This window comes from Onychomys torridus, chromosome 2 (assembly GCF_903995425.1).
Source record: "Onychomys torridus chromosome 2, mOncTor1.1, whole genome shotgun sequence".
NCBI lineage: Eukaryota > Metazoa > Chordata > Mammalia > Rodentia > Cricetidae > Onychomys > Onychomys torridus.
In genome coordinates this window covers 90,083,193-90,101,405 of record NC_050444.1, presented here as the reverse complement: position 1 = coordinate 90,101,405, position 18,213 = coordinate 90,083,193, and the positions used below count along the sequence as shown (strand labels likewise).

The window sequence follows — 18,213 nt, the reverse complement described above, 5'->3', positions numbered from 1 at the left end:
CGGAGCGAAGACCAACACTGGCTGTGGCCGGCCGGCGTCAGCGCCCCACGTTGGCACGGCGCACGCGGTTGGCTGAGTGGCCGCGGCTCCGCCCACGTCCGCGGCGGCTCTGGCGCTTGCAGCCCCCGCCGCTCGGCTCGGGCGGGGCTCTGGTTTGCTAGCGAGTGTGAAACCGCGTGTTAATGTAAGCGGCGCGAGAGGCGCGGGCGGCGGCAGGAGCATCGGCGGGGACCCCGCGTCCCGGGGCAGGAGCCGGGACTCGCCTTCGACGTGGCCGGCAGCAGAGGGAGGCCGAGCGGCAGCGTGCTCTTCGTCGCGTGGACGTTTGCCTCCGGGTTGTGAGAGAACTTTGCGGCGGCTGGAGCTGGTCTGCCCTTCGCCAAGAGTCGGGGAGGGGAAGGCAGGCGCTGGGAGCGCTGGAGCCGCGGAGCGCGCCCGGCGGCCTGATGCCCGGGCTGGAGGAGCGGCGGGCCGCCGAGGGGCTGCACCGCGAGCACTAGCCGCGGGCCGGAGGGAGGGCGCGTCCTGGCGCGACCCTGCGCAGCCCCCGCTTCGTCCCCGCAGCTCCGCGCCGACCCGGAGACTCTGCAACGCTGCTTGCCGAGCCTCCGGTGACCCCGAGCTCACCGTCGTGGGAGCGGGTGACCTCCCGACGTTTGCCGCTGGCTGTCGACGTGGGTTTTAGCCAAGGCGCCACCTGCACGGCCGCCGCCGCAGGGAGGAGGAGACTCACAGCCCGCCTGCATTCGTGAGCCGCCAAAGGGAGCGCGGCCGGGGGGCACCGGGTGGAGGACCGCCGTAGGACCCGGCGCCCCCGCTGCGCAGACTCGCAGGAGCGGGGCCGAGCCGCCCGCGATGTGGTCCTGAGGGCGGGGGCCCGCACCCGTCGCGCCCTGGCCTTCTATCCTGAGCGCCCCGCGCGCCGGCCTGCTGCGCTGCTCCGCGGTTCCCGGCGGGATTCAAGTTGGAAGTGGCGCGGAGGATAGAGCTGTCCCGGAACAGAGCCTCGGCTGCCGCCAGAGCGATGTTCCCGCAGAGCCGGCACCCAGTGAGTCGCCGGCGCGGGTGGGACCCTGTCCCGCTCCGGAGCCCACCAAGCCCCGCTTCCCCCTGCCCCGCCCCCTCCTACTGGATGTCTAGACGCGCGGACCGGGGTCTCGCAGTCGCTTCCCGCCTATCCCGAGGCCGGAGTGATCCTGCCTTTGCCCCTCGTCTCGCCTGTTTACATGTAGTCAGTGCGGCCCGGTCACTCCAGGACTGGGGTCTGAGAGGGAGTTGGCATTTCTTCTCCGGTCCCGGGGTCTTTATCGCACGGTGTGGGGAGGGGTGGCCCTGAACGGTGAAGCTCTGGCCTGGACCTTCTCAGCCTCTCCGGGCCGGTGACCCCAGGGCGTCGGGCATGCATGGTCCACGCTGGAGGTAGATTTGGCTTCTGAGCCTCTTGAGAAATTAGGGCCCCGGGAAGGTCCGCTTTCTCCCTCTCTAAAGTGAACCGAGGGCTCGAGTTGGGGGCTCCGTTTTCCACCACTTCTAACTTTATTTTTTTGTTTATGTCCCATCCGCTTCTCCCTCCTCCTGACTTTTCTCTGCTTTACTCCCTCACCCTCATATCTCCTTCCTTGGTCCCCCTTGCTGGTCACCTGCAGACGCCGCACCAGGCTGCAGGCCAGCCCTTTAAGTTCACTATCCCGGAGTCCCTGGACCGGATTAAAGAGGAATTCCAGTTCCTGCAGGCACAGTATCACAGGTGCGTGTGGACCTGCTGGGGGTGGTGGTCACCTGGGGGTGTCCTTTCTCACCCGGCCAGGCTGCTAGGGCTGTGTACTTAGTGCTTGTGTCCAGGCGGTGGCGTGTGGAGTCACAGTTAAGCCCTGTCATTCATGTTACCCCCCTCTCTTGGCTCTTCCTGGGCCGCCCCTTCTGTTGTCTCCTCCTCCTCCCATTGTTTCCCCCTTTGCGCATTTGCGGCTGTTCTAGGGAGTCTCTTTTCGTGTATTTTGGAGTTGCATGAGAACCGTCAATATTTGCACTTCATTTATTTATTTTGCAACAGGCTGAACTAAAACATGGGTTCAATCAATGGCTCAGCCCTGGAGTGTGCGTTCAGGAAAGCAAAGCCATGTTGAAATCTCTGTTTGCCATACTAGAAAATTGGGTTGTCTGAGACAAAGTCCATTAGGGAAGGCTAGATGCGTTTAGCTGTGCCCATCATGGGTGATTAGGCAGCAGAATATAGATAATGTGGTGGCCCACACTGGGGTGTTTGGATAGGCCGAGGGAATAGAATCACATTTACATTGACCTCGGTTCTGGGTTCTTTATGTAATGATATCTTCTTCAACGGATTTGCTAGTGACAATTCTTACTAAAGCCCCCATCTAAAGTGAATATTCCAGAAAGGTTACTACTTTGCTCCTGTTGGGTTTTGACTCATTGGAGCTAAGCCATAACTTCGAAGGAGATTTTTGCTTTTGTCATGCTTGAGAAAAAGGACAAACCTAAGGCTTGGTGGCTTGTGTGTGAATTTTCCTATTTTGTCAGTGGCTTTTTGATTTTTTTGACCTTTTATCTACTTTCAGTTGAAATCTCCAGAACTTGAGGCATACTTGCACACACTGTTTACTGAACAGGGGCAGAACTTCAGCCCACTTCGTTGCTGTAGCTGCGTGTCATATTTTGGCAGGGATTCAAAAACCAAAGATTTTGAAAGGCACTAGTCGTTATAGGAGTAACTTTCCCAGCGAAGTTTTTCAGACCTGAAGACTGCCTGTGCTGGAGAGTGGAGGTTCTGCAAAGGACAGACTTTGGTGCAGCCAAAAGAAGTCGGATGGGGACAGCTGAGGGATCTGTTTTGATAGCTTTTTCGTTCTTGCCCTCTCAACATGATCTGTGCCCCAAGAACAAAAAGAACAGTAGTTGGTGGCGATTCCCCCTTGTTCACTTTTTCCAGCGTAGAATCCTAGCTTACGACTTTCCCAAATTGTTTTTGCTTAAAGTGCAAATATGTGAAGCAGATGTTAAAACAAGTGACATAATGTTTACCTTAAGCTGCCTGTTTTGTTTCCGTAGTCTTAAGTTGGAGTGTGAGAAATTGGCAAGTGAAAAGACAGAAATGCAGAGGCATTACGTGATGGTAGGTATCAAAGATAGGATGGCTTTCTTTTCACGTAATTGTGTGTGCCCTTATTACAAAAATGTGAGCTAATGACATGCTCGGTTCTTCTCTTTACAGTATTATGAAATGTCCTATGGATTAAACATTGAAATGCATAAACAGGTAAGCTTTGTAAATGTTCAGCTGAGGAAGCAGGTTATAGGGTTTTACCATGCTGGTTTTGTCTTCAGTCACTGTGTGTTAGGGGTGGGTGTTTGTGGGCTCTGTTTCTGCCCTTCTTCAAGTTTGTGTCAACACTCTGCAGCAAGGATTGCTTCTTCACGGTTACTAGACTAGCTGAGGTGCTTTAGAGATGTTTACAGGCAGACAGGAACTGAGCTCAATTTACTTTTCCACCGACAGACTTATCCTTTAAAGATCTCAGATATACTGTGGTTACTGGAGTTTAGGAATAGTTAGTATTTTTATATGTTTGGGTATAAAATGTGGAAAGTGAGGGGTACTTGGGAGTTTCTCTAATCAGATTTAATAAAGCATATGACTTTTAGAGTGCTCTTATGCTTTGGTGTTCTGCAAAGTGACACTCAGGATTAGTGGCTTATTAGCAAACATGTTTTTGAAAATTTTCTCAGTTGATGCAGAATTGGAGGTGAAAAAACTGTCTTTTTACGGCCAACAAACGTGTTGGAAGGTGCTTCAGTTCTAGTGGTTTTAAAAGCATGGAAAGATTAGTGACTGGAAAGCTTTAGCAATGACTTGAGTTTGCAAGTTCCCATAAAATTCACACTTATGGCTACTATAATGGTGTATAAAAAGAGTATTGAGCTGGAACAAGACACTAAGGACCTCATAAGAGAAGAAAAGCTAAATGATTGCTCAGCCCAAAGGACCCTCAATTGAGTAGTCATTGTCTGCCAAAGAAAGCATTAATGGCAGGGTGCAAGTGTTCTGGAGATATGCTGACATTCACTTTATCAAAATGCTGGTACAATAAGTCTTTTAGAAATCGATTGCCTCTTAAAAAATTATCATCAGATGAAGTTGCACAGTTGGACACGTTTCAAAGTGCAACAATACAATTCTTACTTGATGTATATGTGCTATTTCATCTCAGACCCTTGTTTCATTAAATTAAAGAGCATGGCTGACCGGCTGGGGCATGGTGGAGAAATTGATTAGTTCAGCCTTCAGATCTTCCTTATATTCAAAGATTTTCATTAAGCAAATCCATTTCAGAGTTGAATTCTGCTTTTGTAACTCTGCATTCTTTGATTTTTAATTCATCATAGATTTTATAATTACATACATTAGATCTGTTCTGAGATACATGTTTTCAAAGCACTGAGTCAGAGCCTTTCAGTAATATAATGAGCGTTTCACAAAATGTTTGTTTTGCTGATTTGTATGATCTTTATGTGGTGTTGTTTTACTGTGTTTCTGCTGCTAGTGTGCTTTGTTGAGGTTTTTTTAGTCAATGATAGTGAGCTGGAATATCTTTGGTCTATGGCCATTTAAATTAAGTATGTAAATAAACTTGGTGTAAGAATTCTAATTTGCATCTTTTAAGTTACTCTGTGGGGCACTTTTTCCCTTTTTTATTAAGTATTCTGGGCACTGAGCTTTTTCTTAAACACATAAACTGGAAGGATTTAATGACCCACAGACTCTTGTACAAGGGAACAAGTACCTCTAAGTCCTGTGATGTGCTGGTTGGTGTTGGTGGGGAAGCAGAAAGAGGTGTGTTAATTCTGAGTTCTGGTGACTTTTTGTTTACTATGTAGAGAGAAAGGAGTAAGGAGGAGAAAGGGCCAGGAGGGTCAGACACGTCTTGGACATTTGTGGGTATATACTATCTCTTTGGATGACAGTCTGCATTAATAATACACTGTATAATTTGACCAGTAATTTGAAACAAGTGGGAAGCTAAGAGACACTGTATTCTTTATAGTAGTGTATTAAGCCCCCTGAAATTTAGTTTATATTTTGAATGCTGACAGACCCTTCACTGGAGTGGTGTGCAAAGTCGTGCTGTAATTCAGTTTAAAGTGGTCTTACATTTGAAAAACATCCTTCTGAGTGTCACACGTTAATAGTAAGTTTTGAGGAGTCATTTGGTGCTGTTGGTGATCATAATTCTTATTAAAACTAGTGACGTCTGGCCCCCAGGGTGTAGCCAGGCTCAAATTGATGCTTTTTGCCGCCTGATCACCAGCATGGCCTAAGTGCTCATTATATTGTAGAGAGGGCCTTTGGAGCTCTCATTAGATTTGACAGGAATTCTCTCTAGGGGGAAACTGGGCATTAGCGAGACTCCTGACAGGCTGAAATTATTCCTGCTTTATGGCTTATAACCAAATGCTAGCAAGGCATCATCGGGGACACAAAAAATTGTCATTTCTGACAACATCTTTGTTACTGAAAAGAGGGTAGCAATGGGGGAATTTTGCATGGAGAGCACTTTAATGCCGTTAAGATTTGTCTCTAGTGTGGCTCCTGCTTCCCTTCCTAGCTTTCAGCAGCTTTGTCAGGATCTCAGCACTGGTTTTTCTGTCTGGAAGTTTTAAAGTGGAAGTGCATCCAAATCAAGAGTGGTATAATTGTGGTTTCCTTCCTTGGTGTGCTGCCCACAGCCCATGTTTATGTTGTGTCAACACTTCCTGATAAAGTCTTCCATGACTTTCTCTCCTCCATTCTGTGGCTGGTTACAGAAAAAGCAGCTTACTGAGACATTTTTTTTTTTCTTTAGTGCTTTTTAATAGGCTGCTGATGTCTATCTTGGTCCATGTAGGTGGTAAATTCTATTTCTGATGAGCGGAGAGGTGGGACCTATTTGTGAGAAAGCAAGGCAATTCTGAGAACACCAAAGTGTTGAAAATTACAGCTGGTGTGAGTCTTCATTCAGGAGCTGATTCCCAGTGTATGAGCTATAATTTGTTGTTGTGTTCTGTGTCCCTTAATATTTTGGGAAACAAGATGTGCCAGTAATTATCTTTTCTGCATGGTGATAGGGTGAAGGCTACAAGCCTTGTGCTGTGACAAATACCTGTAATGCCAGCCTGGCAGTAAGATGGGGATTTTGAGTCTGAGGTCAGCCTGGGTTGCATAATGAGACCACTTTGCAAAGAAACGGTGTGTGTGGCTGTAAGTGGTATTCCTCACCTTTGATTGTACCATTTTCAATGGCAGTATGCCTCCTGTGCCCTACATGTTGAGAAGTAGCTGGGTAGGTGCCTTGCTGTACCTAGGCACCTGCTCAGCACCTGGAGATCAGGGCTCAGCATCTGGAGATCAGGGCTCAGCATCATGGAAGCTTTAGCTGGGGTTGCTTGTTCCAGAGTTACCAGAGCTGCTTCTTGTGTCCTCCAGGTCGCTTTGGGAAACATGAAGTCAGTTGCACAATCACTTTTGGACCTGTGTCCTGACGTACATCTCTTCTGCTATGTGTCTTTCCAGTTCACTATTTCTATGCTGATTAATGTTACAACTTATAATTAAGAGCAGGTGGCTAGATGAATGTTCTACAAGTTAGGGAAGTCAGCAACTCTGGCTTTCTGTGATTTGAGATCTGTGGGGATCTAGCCATGGGAAGTAGTAAGTTGTATCCCATTGAGCAATACTGTTCTCATCCTAAACTGTGTTCAAGAACAAAAGAAACATGGCAGGATTCTTGTTGGAGACTGGCAGCCAAGCAGTCACGGTCTGTAACTGCTTTCTGTTAGAGTGGGCAGGATGAGCCCTGGGACTTCAGTCTGACACTGGAACGAAAGACAACCATTTTTTTCAGGTCTGATTTTTGGCAAAATCACATGGTATTTCAGCACAAGCACAGTATCTCACATATAATGAATTTTGGAGTAAAACTACCATTCACAGTTCTGATGTGTGCTTATAATTTTTCTTAGAAAACAGATTATTCTTCGTGTGCGTGCCTGTGGATTATTTAGGTGGAACTGGTAGGCATTCATTCCTTAGGTGGGAGGCATTTTGTATCTTTCTGTAAGATTTACCACTGTTTCTGCTTTCATTCTGTTGGAGAGAATGGCTTTGATTCCTGATCCTTCTGCTTTTGCTTCCCAAGTGCTAGGATTGCAGATGTATGCCACCAGGCTTTGTTTTTTGTTTTTTGTTTTTTTTTTTTTTTTTAAACTGCATGTGTTGTTTGTCTGCAGTTTGTTGCTTTGGGAGTTTTTAAACATCACATTTATTTTGTGTGTGTGTGTGTGTGTGTGTGTGTGTGTGTGTGTGTGTGTCCCCGTCCATGTGTGGCAGGCACCTTTACCTGCTTAACCCATCTCACTGGCCCCAAGATTCGTTTTAGGAGGGAACCTGAGACTCTATACATGTCAGACACCAGATCTACTGAGCTGCTCACACCCTAGAGCCTTGAGAGAGCCTCTGTCCTCCCCTCCCCCCAATCATAGACCCAGGAATGACTAGCCAGAGGGCAGCACTTAGATTTAAGCTCTACCAGGTTTTAATCTCCTTGTAGTACAAAGAGAGTAGCTGTCATCAAGATTGGAGTGGCCCCTAACTTCATTTTCATGAACCAGGCTTGTCCTTTACAAGCATGAGTTCAATGAGATAAAGCTGTATTTAAAGCCTGGAGTTTAAAGTGCAAGATTAGCTTGCAGGATTTTTTTTTTTTTTTTTAATCAGCAAACAGGGCTGATTTCTTACTACCTAACCATGTCTTGTCTAGCCCTTTCTCTAGTTTCTGTCCATGGCCTGTACTGTAGCAAGAAAAGTGCAGAATCTGTCTAGAAATTTAAGGAGGCATCAGGAAAAAAGTTATCAGAATTAGTAGGCATATAACCAAATTTATATTCAGTTATGTTTATGTTGAGGGTTTCCACAGTGGGGGCAGATGTGTATGAATGCAGGTAGTACAAGTACAGAAGGAGGTCAGAAGAAGGAGTTGGATTCCCTGGAGCTGGAGTTACATGTGTTGGTGATCCTGCCTGTGTTGGTGCTAGCTGCTGGGAATGGTCTTCTGCTAGGGCAGTGTGTGCACTGCTGTTTTTCAGGCAGGATCCCTGTATACCCAGGCTGGCCTCAGACTTGAGTAGAATTGAACCTGGGTAGCTCCCAGTGTCAGAGTTGCCTCTCCCACTTGACAGTACTGCCTGGGAGAGTCCCTGAGATCTATGGGTTTGCTTTGGATAGTTAGAGGTCCCATAATTACGGACTGGGCATCCCATGAAAGAGTTCCCAGGTCTTCAGTTTATGTCTTTGTAAATTGAAGGTGAGCTTGAATTAAAGTCTGTTACTCAGTGCATGAGCCACACCAGCACACACAGATCCAGCACTCTGTGTACAGACTGAGGGGAGTCCTTCACCAGAGCACTTAAAGTGTTCTACCAAATAGTGTTTAATAAGAACCACAAACAGAAAAACCTTTCTTCAGTAAATAAATCACTTTGAGTGGTATTTAAAGATAGATTTAGTTACTGGTTCATAGACCATTTTACATTTCTGTACAGTTGAGTCTTTGTTGTTTTCCTCCTTGTGGTTTCTGGAGGTGGATTAAGTAAGAGGAAACAGAGGAGGCATTTCAGGAGACTTACTCAGTCAATCTGTCCATCTCTACTGCTTGCTGATTTTGTTGGAGAGGCTGGCCTTGAACTTAAGATCTTCTGCTCCATTCTGCCCAGTGTTGGGATTTCAGGCCCTTCTTCCCAGCTGTAGTGCTTTTAAAATCCAGTTTTAAATACCCATTTTTGTCTTTTTGACAAAGTTGAATGTTTATACCATCAAAGTAGCCCTCATAATAGCATTAAAGAATTCTGCAGGAGTGTATGATACAGTACTTTCTGTAGAAAGCAAGACATGCATAATCATGCCTTGAAGCTTTGAAGTACTTCATTGTGATGGAACCCAGAACCCAGGGCCTCGCACATGGTAGACAAATACTTGACATAACCAGCCTAGCTTGCTATTTTAAAGAGTACTGGGGTATGTGTGTTAGGGTGCTGGAGGTAGGTGGGTGTCTAAGTAGGAGAAAGATTTTTCTGTTTTTGTTTTTTTGATAGAATGGTCACTCACATATTGTTTACAAAATTTTACTGGGCTTTGTATGTGGTACCATAAAAACCTATAAAAATCATACTTTCAAATTTTCTCAGCTTATTATCCATTTACAATGTTTTTTAAATGTTAGTACAGTTATGAAGTAACCTGTGATTTAGCAGAATTATTTCAGTTTTTAACATTTGAAATTTGAATTGCTGTTTCATTCTGTTGACCTACTTTGAGGCAACCACAGAATCATTATGAGAACATAGCATTGACTTTCTTCTCCTTAAAACTTTCATACTGGCTATAATAATGGTTTTCTAAAGTTTAAGGTCAGTGTTTTATGGCCCTTTGACATTTTTGGTAGAAGGAAAAAAAATGGAGAGAAAAAAAATTCTGAAGTTTTTATCAATGAAACTTTCTCCATCTGCCAAATAGAAGAACTGTGGAAACAGCTCCACAAAGGAGCAGTATACCTAACAGATGCTGCTAGGTGCTCATCATGCTTTAGAGGAAATGAGATGACCTCATGCTAATGTGGGACACAGTCCTGCTGTTCTGTTAACCCTCTGGAGTGCTTTCAGTATTTGACTGGATTTGTTTTAGCAGCATAGTGATCCAGCCTGGGTGTTGACCTGTGATGCCTGTACATCCCACTCACTAACTAAAAGTGCCAATGGAACAGTATATTTCATTGGCTTACCCAGTTTGTCCCTTGGTAAAATACACACACTAACTCTGTCAGAGAACTGGTTTTCCATGTGTTACCAAACTTGTAACTTTAGGACTTTTCATATAGTGACTGCTTCAGGAGGTTGGGGGTTGGGGTCTCCTTTAATTTCTATTTCCCATTAGCTTGTCACTCATCACCTTTTCATCGCCTCAGAGTATTTTCCCTATTATTATTCCTTGCAGTCTTTTAATCCAGCCAAATGGATCTCTGTGTTATAGGTCTTTTAGATTTTTTTTAACTTCACATGGCCTCCCTTAGCTTCCTTCAAGGTCTTTTTATGTCAAGGTCTTCCCAGGAGTTAACTCACAGGTTGTCACACCACTTAAGCGGTGTTTTGTCTCATGCCTTGTTTATTACTCTGGCTTATCTACAGTCTGCTGTCAGCATGTTTATGTACATTCTCAGGAGTTGAGTTATGTATCACATACTTGATGTGCTAAGTATACTCCCATGTTCCATGGTGGTTGCAACCATTTTGGACCCCTATCTTCTGAAATTTGGTGAGAAGTCCTTTGCCAATAACAACAAAAGAAAACCACTTGTGTCCATTTTAATGTCCCAGATAGAAAAAGTAGTCCTACCCCAAATTTCAGATGCATCAGTAAATGGAATTCAGATTAAAATCCTGAATCAAGAGTGATATGGGAAAATGTACAGAGACAACCAGCCAAACTAGTGGAAACGCATGAACTGTGTACCAATAGCCAAGGAGCCCCTATGGTACTAGATTAGGCCCTCTGGATAGGCGAGACAGTTGTTTAGCTTGAACTATTTAGGGGGCCCCCCAGGCAGTGGGATTGGGACCTGTCCCTGGTCCATGAGCTGGCTTTTTGGAACCTAGTGCCTAGTAGGTAGGACACTATGAGCAGCCTTGGTGCAGGGAGGAGAGGCCTGGACCTGCCTCAACTAAATGTACCAGGCCCTGGTGACTCCCCATGGGAGATCTTGCCTTGGAGGAGGTGGGAATAGGGGGTGGGTTGCAGGGGAAGGCTGGGGGTGGGAGGAGGGAGGAGAGGGCAGTCTGTGGTTGGTACGTAAAATGAATAGAAAATCTCTTAATTAAAAAAAAAATGAAAAAAAAAAGAGTAGTAATAATGGCCCTTATGCTAAAATTTAGAATGAAATCTGTTTAGTTGAGCACTGATCATCTCTTCTAACTACTTGCTCTGGGTTTTTGTTTTTATTTCTTTAAACTTGTTTGAGACAAGGTCTTAATTTTGTAGCTCAGTCTGGCCTGGAACTTGCTATGCAGACCAGGCTGGCTTCAGACTCAGATCCTCCTGGGATTAAATATGTGTTATATCTGATTTTTCTTCTCACAAGTAGTTTATACTTCAAATATCTTTGATGCTTTCAGGCTTCAGGAGCACACAGCTGCCTGAACTAGTTCATGGAGGTGGCTGTTTCTTTCTTTTAAAGATTAGTTTTATCTTCCAAAAAAATTATGTGTGTATGGTCATAGGCCACCTTATATGGGTGCTGGGTCTTTGCAGGAGCTTTTAACTGCTGAGTGTCTATCCATTCCTCCTCCCTGCCTTTTCTTTAAACAGTCTCATGTAACTAAGGCTGGTGGCAAACTCACAATGTGGTTACCTTCACCTTGAGGCTGGGATTATTTATAGGGTTAGGCTACCATGCCTGGTTTCCCACTGAGGCATCTTAATGAGGAGTTTAATTACACTAATATGTTTAGATTTGGACTTAAAAAAAAAAAAAAGGACAAAATATCCCATTGTTGTTGAAGGCTGCATTTAAGAGTGAACTGAGTAAACCATTGCTTGTCAATTATGGACACCCAAGCTGCTAGTAGATAGGTGATTAAGTTTCATTACAGTCCTTATGATTATAGCCATAGTTGTGCTTTCTTTTAAACTTTCACATTTTTACATCCTCCATGCAAACATTTTATTGCATTAAAAACTAAATATTTAGGAAAAGAGAGGGAGGACTGCAGAGGTAGCTCAACAGTTAGTTAAAGGCCAGGCTCACAACCAAGAAGAACAAAAAGGAGAGAAAAGTGCACAGTGAAAACCCATTAGCACTCATTCACCTGTATGGTGTCTGAAGTCTGTAAATTAAAACGTAATAAAAACTACTGGCCTGTTGGTTGTTAGTCTTGGGTAGTGGGAGCATGGCTGACCTAACCAAGGTTGGCCTTAATTATTTGCCAAGGATGGCTTTGAACTTCTGATCCGCTTGCTTCATCTCCTAAGAGCTTGGATTGCCTGTTTGAAGAAAAAAAATGGGTCTGGATAGTGGGGGTGGGCTTGGTATAAGTCAGGGACTTTTCTTTTTCAACCAACGTTAGTCTGATTTGATATGAGGGGGGGTCTTTATATGTATTTTAGGGGTTCTATCTTAATGGAATCTTCCTTCTTTCAACTAAACTTACCCTGGTGCTTTTGCACGTTTGGATTACTGAGTTACATGGTGCTGAGGTGCTTCTCTTCAACTCCAGAAGCATAGACTTGACTTAACTTAAATGGGGAGGCTCAGTTGGGGAGATGGCTCAGTCAAGTATTTGCTGTGTAAGCATGAAAAACCTGACTTTGATCCCCAGCACCACCCACAATTCGGTGCTGTGCCTTTGTAGCCCTAACACTGGGGGTACCCAAGGGGAGGTAAGGGGTAGGGTGTAGGATACAGAGACAGGTAGACTGAGCTTTGTTAGCCCAGTCAGTGAGTTCTAGGTAAGACATTATCTAAAAATTAGAATGAGGACTGACTGATGAAAATACCCAACATTGACCTGGTCTCTAGACTCCATGTGTGTATGGGTACATCCTTCACCTCCCCACCCCTACTCCCACACACAGGAAATGCCAGACTGCCTCACTAGGCCTCCAGCCACCTTGTTCTAGGCCCTTTAATGAAGCTTTAAGGTACCTTGGAAATCTGCTCACTGTGTTTGCTAGGGAGAAATCATTTTATTATTAACAAACAGAGACAGGAACTGCTTTTGCAAAAGGAGGCTAATTATGAAATTTGCCTGTATATAGTTAGGGATTTTAGTTGTAGGTGGTAAAAGAATGTCAAGTGCCAGGGAGCCAACTCTAAGACTCCCTGTATGGGAAGCACAGTGGTCTCCCCAAGGCTTAGGCCTCAGGGTCCAGGTTGGCTCTGCAGGAGCCAAGCTTTTGTTCCTTCCCACCACCCTCTTGATGCTTTGAGCAAACTGTGAGCCAGAGCCACTTAGAAATGTGGTGACTAGTGGTGTATTGACAAGCTCAGCCACAGAAGAAACTGCATCAGGGATTGGCAGTAAATATATTACAGCACACAAGTGACTTGCCGATACTGCTTGTTTAGCAGTTTGCAAGGGCAGTGGCAGTATAGATTTTTGAATTAGAAGGGAAGGGCTGTTCTTTCTCTGTGCAGAAACATCTACTGGATGTCTGGGGAGGAAATTGATTGGGGAACAGAATACAGCTGCCTCTATTTGTGCCATTTCATAGACTTCTATGGATTCATGAGTGAAATAAAAAAGTTGATTTGGGTTCAGAGAACAGTATCTTAACACTGATCTACATCTTAGTCCAAAATAGAGCTGGAAGAAAGGCATCTTGTCTGCCTGCAGCCTACAGTTAAGGTGCTTGTTTCACTCGGGATTTTGTTTGTTTTTTGTTTTTTATGTTTAGCACAGCGTCTCATGGAGCCCTGGTAGCCTCCATTTCACTGTGAAGGCTGGAGTTGGACTCCTGATCGCTCTATTTCTACCTTAGAGGGATTGAGATTATAGGCATTTGGTATTACTCACAACCATTTTTTTCCTCTTTTTAAAATTTTGGCAAAAAAAAAAAAAAAAAAAAAGGCGTGGCATTTTCATTGCTACTTTGGTTTTTGTTTTGTTTTGTTTTGTTTTGTTTTGTTTTGTTTGTTTTTCGAGACAGGGTTTCTCTGTGTAGCTGTGTAGCTTTGCACCTTTCCTGGAATTCGCTTTGTAGACCAGGCTGGCCTTAAACTCACAGAGATCCACCTGCCTCTGCCTCCCGAGTGCTGGGATTAAAGGCGAGCGCCACCACCGCCTGGCTAAAATTTTGGGTTTTTAAAATGATTTTTCTGAAATGAACTTTGCCATTGTAGCTGGGCTAACCTTGAACTCGAGATTGCCTTGTTCTTCCCAGACAGCTCACCAGCATAAGCTACCATGCCCAGTTGAGATAGTTGTCCTTCTTAGTGTCTTGGTTTGCAAAGGTTCTTTTGTTTGATGTGAAATGGGCTTCATTGACACTGTGGTGACTATCGAGTCTGCTAGCCATGGGGCTTCTTGGGAGTGGCTTTGCAATAGCTTCCTGTCAGCTCCTCCAGGTTCCCCTTCTTTGTTGGGTGGGTATGAACTGCATCACTTTCGGTGATGTATTCAATAAATGAGAATACAGACAAGGAAAACTGGGGGGCGAGCAGAGCAGCTCCCTGCCAGGGAGTCATGGAGAGCTGTTATCAGATCCACTAGCCCCTTGCAACTCCATCCATGCTCCTGCCCATGCAGGTCCAACTCCATGTGTACTTCCATCTTGTTTTTCTCTGTCTGCATCCACTTTTCATTTTTCTCCTTGTAATTGTAAAGCCTTGTTTATTCATTCCTTCTTTGGATCACAAGCATTTGTCTTTAGGTTCAAAAGGAAAATTTGAAAAAAAATACAGCCCTTGTTGGCAGTCTCCACTGGTTAAGAAATATAAAATAATTAAAATAATAAACACAGGCCCACCAGCAATGTAGCTCAAGTAATTAATATAACTACCAGGGAAAATACAGTGGGCTGAGGGTTTTGTTTTGTTTTCATTTATGGGGATGGATGAACACTAAATAAGACTTGGTTCATTTTTACAGAAGCGAGTTTCAGCAGTATAAGTGGTAGAAAAGATGTGTAGGTATGTTTTAGATTCTTTTCTTTTAATGTAACAAAACTAACTCTGAAGTTGAAGAAATTGTCTTCCTGAAGATAAAGGGGTTTGTTTGCAGGGTTACTAGGTCAAGTTGTGTGGTTGGAGAAAGTTTTGAGTCTTGAAGCAGGTGTAGGTGTGTGTGTGTGTGGGTGTGTTTGCGTTTGTGCACGCGCATAGGTGTGTGTGTATATCTGAAGCAGGGATGTGTGTGTGTAGGGGGTGTTGTCCACATGCTGTTTTCTTTTTCTTTTTGCTATATAATCTGTAAAGTGCTGTGTAGAGAGCTTGTATAATTATATTTCTGTATCTCTTTGATCTGGAATATTTGTTGACTGGTCATATTGACAGCTGTTGCCTAAATCTTAATATTTGGAGAAGTAAAAACAAAAATAGCAAAACCCTCAGGTAAGAGAAAAGCGTGGCCTTTGAGAGTAGTCGTGGATATTTATTGTCTTTATTGTGAGATAGGTCTTGCTCTGCTGTTGCCCAGACTAGTCTTGAACTTACTTCTAAGTCTCATGAGCCTCCTGACTCAGTTTACCGAGCAGCTGAACTATAGACATGGCCTATTGCTTCTGGCTGATGTGCTGGAAGTTGAAGCTTTTAGGATGCAGGAGACATTTCTTATGTCTGTGGTAGGTACTTAGGATGAAGAAAGGCATAGCACAGTTAAGCTTGTTCTCAGGAGCTAAGAAGTAGCCCAGTTGTCCTGTCTGTCTGTATAGGAAGCACCAGTTGCTGACAGCTGTTTTGACCTGCCAGTTGGCTGGGCTTCCAGAGCCTTTCCATTTGTAAGCATGCTGACTGACTCTCTTACATTTCTGGGCCATGAGCTCCCTTGGGGCCAGTGTCTATGTAGCTATTGAGAAGACTGGAATTGGCCCACTGAAGTGTCCATACCTTCTGGCTGACCAAATGCCAAAATTGTACTGATAAATTCAAGAGGGGAACTACTGACTTTTGAACTCTGTAAGAAACCTGTTTCTTACTAACCTTGGGTGCTGGGGTACTGTTAAAGTAAAGGAAGGAAGGACATTTTGACTGTTGGTTTCTCTGACGGTGACGCCACCTAGTTTTTCAGTTGGTTGTTAGATTTGTATATTTGTCTTAACTAATTTACAAGGAACTTGACTCAGTTCCCTTAAAAGATCCTGAGTTCATTGGCAGTGTTTTTTTTAACAATAACTTTAGCTATTGTTTTGGCCATATATGGCACAGGTTCAGTATCTAAGAAGTGATTTAAAGTAAGTCAGATTTTCTGATCAGCTTCTGGGATTATCCTTGCCAGTTTCCTTCACTGCCGAGATTGACATTGCTCATTAGTTTGTGTGGAATGAGTGTCAGTTGTTGCTTTTCAAATTAAAGCAAGGACAGGAAAGAGCTTTTTGAATAGACTTTGCATTGTGAGAATATTGGTATTGACACTGTTTATAATCTGGAGTACAGTTGGAAGGCTAGATTCTGCTGTTTGTCCCATACGGTTTAATATGGCTGTACAGGGGAGATGAATGTGGCTCCTTTTCCAAGTCTATTACTCAGGAGGACTGTAAATTTGATTGGCTGTTACAATTCTAGCAGAATCATTCGATTTGAGAGCAATAGAAAGATAAGATATCCAATTACTCAAATGATTTGCAGGGTTAGCCAACGTTGTCATGGAGACATGAGTTGGAACAAATTAAATTTTAAGCAATAAAATAATCTTAAAGCCCGTCTGGGAACAAGAAAATTTGGCAGTAGCACTTACCTGAATTGAATCTTAGCTTGACACGATGTTGTTTGACATTGATATACTGTGGGGGCCTAAACATTATATATAGTACATTGACATTGATATACTGTGGGGGCCTAAACATTATATATAGTACATTGTCTTTAAGAAGTAGCCCTGCTAAATCAGTGAAGGAGAATATTGATATAAAAATCAAGGGGCATATGCATTTATTCTGTGGCTTAAATGATAATTGGCCCTAGGTTCCTAAGATGTTTTGTACTTAAGGATTTTAGTGCCTTAAAGATGAAGCGTCTTTAATTGGACATTTAAAGAAAAGATTGATTTAGCAGCCACATGAGTTTTCAGAGCAGGTCTGCCCCTGTGTGTTTGCAGATGCAGTAGAAATCCTGTGGCAGCCTTTCAGTGGGGGTGGAGGTGTGAGCATGCGTATGTCTACATGTACAACTGAGGAGTATTTTGGCATATACTTCTGCACTGAAGGTACTTCTTTGTATTTGCTGAATTTTCTACTTTGTGGTGTCACTTGCAGACTGGAAAACCATCCAAACTTCAGCTGATGACCTAAAATCCGAGTAATCACTGGTCTGAGGTTTAGAGGTTGTTCCCTTACTACTACATTGTTTAACTGGTTCCTGGCTTGTGCCTTGGATTTGAAAGCAGCCCAGTGCCCAGAAGCACAGCAGGTGGGCCTTTTACCCATGCCTGTTAGGTAGATGGAGATGAAAATTGGTCTGAGGTCGAGCCATTTGCTGCATTCTCACAGCCTTCGATTTTCTTCTCATCCTAACCACAGATCATCTCAAATGATTCAGTAATGACCAAAAGTGCAATATTGACCTTTATTCCCTGGTGGATTACTGTGTTTCACAGTCCAAATGGCAGGAAGTCTATTCTGTTCTGTAGAATGAGTGCAACATTATTGAGTCAGCCTAGCCCTGTGGGAACCACACAAGTGCAGACCAGTGTAACAGAATATGTGGGTTAAATTTGGTTTCTGATGCTTTGGGAAACGAGAGCTGGCATGTCTTGGAACCCACACAGTTAGTGGAAGAATATTTGGGATGTTTTCTAAAAACACCCACTTGCATTGATTTGTCTGCTTTTTTTTTTTCTCCTTTTTTAAATTTATTATATTTGTGTTTTAATTTTACACATCGGCTATGGGTTCCCCTGTCCTCCCCCCTACCGCTCCCACCCCCACCTTTCCCCTAGCCCCTCCCCTCCATTCCCATCTCCTCCAGGGCCAAGACTCCCCTGGGGATTCAATTCAATCTGTTGGATTCAGTACAGGCAGGTCCAGTCCCCTCCTTCCAGGCTGAGCAAAGTGTACCTGTGTAAGCCCAAGGTTCTGAACAGCCAGCTCATGTACTAAGGACAGATCCTGGTCCCACTGCCTGGGCTGGAGAGATGGCTCAGCCATTAAAGGCTAGGCTCACAACCAAAAATAAAAGATTTGTCTGCTTTTAAAGTAACTTGTGACTTGGATCTAGCCATGATGTAAATTGCTCTCATTTCTGTCAACCTGGGTTGCCTTCCCATTCCCATTCTACTTCTATGAACTTCAGGATGATAATTATAAAACCATGGTTCATAATTACAAATGGACATGACTATGCGTTTTCTTTCTTATACTTGTTCTTATGTATATTTTAGTTAATATGTATATTCAAGAATCCTGTCTCCTCTATGCATCATATGATTTTTCTTCAGAAAGTAGGTAGAGTGTTGCTA

General features: G+C 44.1%; 1 protein-coding gene across 6 annotated transcripts in view; it reads left to right on the top strand.

The window, feature by feature from the left end:
- Window positions 1–699: 699 nt before the first annotated feature.
- Tle1 (TLE family member 1, transcriptional corepressor) overlaps window positions 700–18,213 on the top strand; it is a 98,361-nt gene continuing 80,847 nt past the window's right edge. For all 6 annotated transcript variants that reach the window (XM_036177963.1, XM_036177958.1, XM_036177957.1 and 3 more), the window contains exons 1-4: window positions 700–1,048; window positions 1,647–1,747; window positions 3,070–3,133; window positions 3,233–3,277. In XM_036177963.1, coding sequence (XP_036033856.1) covers window positions 1,025–1,048; window positions 1,647–1,747; window positions 3,070–3,133; window positions 3,233–3,277 — 234 coding nt within the window. In that variant the 5' untranslated portion in view covers window positions 700–1,024. The remainder of the gene's footprint in view (window positions 1,049–1,646; window positions 1,748–3,069; window positions 3,134–3,232; window positions 3,278–18,213) is intronic.